General features: G+C 33.0%; 1 protein-coding gene across 1 annotated transcript in view; it reads left to right on the top strand.

Annotated features, from left to right (window-relative positions):
* Positions 1–577: 577 nt before the first annotated feature.
* LOC100569221 (tubulin polyglutamylase complex subunit 2-like) overlaps positions 578–1,030 on the top strand; it is a 4,415-nt gene continuing 3,962 nt past the window's right edge. The window contains exon 1 of the mRNA XM_029486333.1: positions 578–728. Within this exon, the coding sequence (XP_029342193.1) occupies positions 578–728 (151 nt within the window). The remainder of the gene's footprint in view (positions 729–1,030) is intronic.

The following is a 1,030-nucleotide window of genomic DNA, read 5'->3' on the forward strand; positions in this document are numbered from 1 at the left end:
AAAAAAATTAAAATAGTAGAGGAGCTCCGTCCCCCTGCGCACCCCCCCCCCCAATTCGAGCACTGTTCATATGAAATAATTAATTACATTTTATCTATTTATTTATTTATTCATTCATCTTATTAGGAAATGGAAAAAGCAAACGAAGTTTAAAGAAGACTGTTAATGATGAAATTAACAAAGCAGTTTGGGATTGGTTTGTTAAAGCTAGATCTAAGAACATTCCAATTAGTGGTCCAATGCTTCAGGAAAAATCCAAGGACATATAGCGATTAAATTGGGGAACACCGATTTCAAAGGATCCAACGGTTGGTTGGAATGTTTTAGAAAAAAACATAATATTTCATGGAATCAAGTATGTGGAGAATCTAATGATGTCAATGTTGACGACATAAATGAATGGAAATCAAAAATAGGTGAGCTGATAAAAGATTATGATAGTGATTGTATCTATAACTGCGATGAAACAGGCTTATTTTTTCGCGCTATTCCTTCAAAAACATTGAAATTAAAAGGGGAACAATGTAAAGGTGGTAAACTTTCAAAAAAAAGAATAACAGTTCTTCTATGTGGAAACATGGCCGGTGAAATGGAAAAACCATTAGTAATAGGAAAATCAGCAAAGCCTCGATGTTTCAAAAATATTGATGTAGAAAAATTGCCAGTTTCATGGTACTCTAACAAAAAGGCTTGGATGACTGGAAGTCTGGAAGTATTATGGAAGATTGGTTAATAAAATTTAACAGTAAAATGTTAAAAAAAAATAAGCATATTATTATTTTTTTGGATAATGCTGCATGTCATCCAAAACTCGATTTATCAAACATAAAATTAGCTTGGTTCCCTCCCAATACAACTTCGGTTACACAGCCTATGGATCAAGGTATTATTTACTCTGTGAAATTGTATTATCGCCGACTTCTGATGTAATCACTTATTGCTAATATCGATAAAATATCATTGCTATCTGAGTTATCTAAAAATATTACAGTACTACAAGCTATTCAATCAGGGACGGATCCAAGGGGGG

This window comes from Acyrthosiphon pisum, chromosome A1, assembly GCF_005508785.2.
Source record: "Acyrthosiphon pisum isolate AL4f chromosome A1, pea_aphid_22Mar2018_4r6ur, whole genome shotgun sequence".
Taxonomy (NCBI): domain Eukaryota; kingdom Metazoa; phylum Arthropoda; class Insecta; order Hemiptera; family Aphididae; genus Acyrthosiphon; species Acyrthosiphon pisum.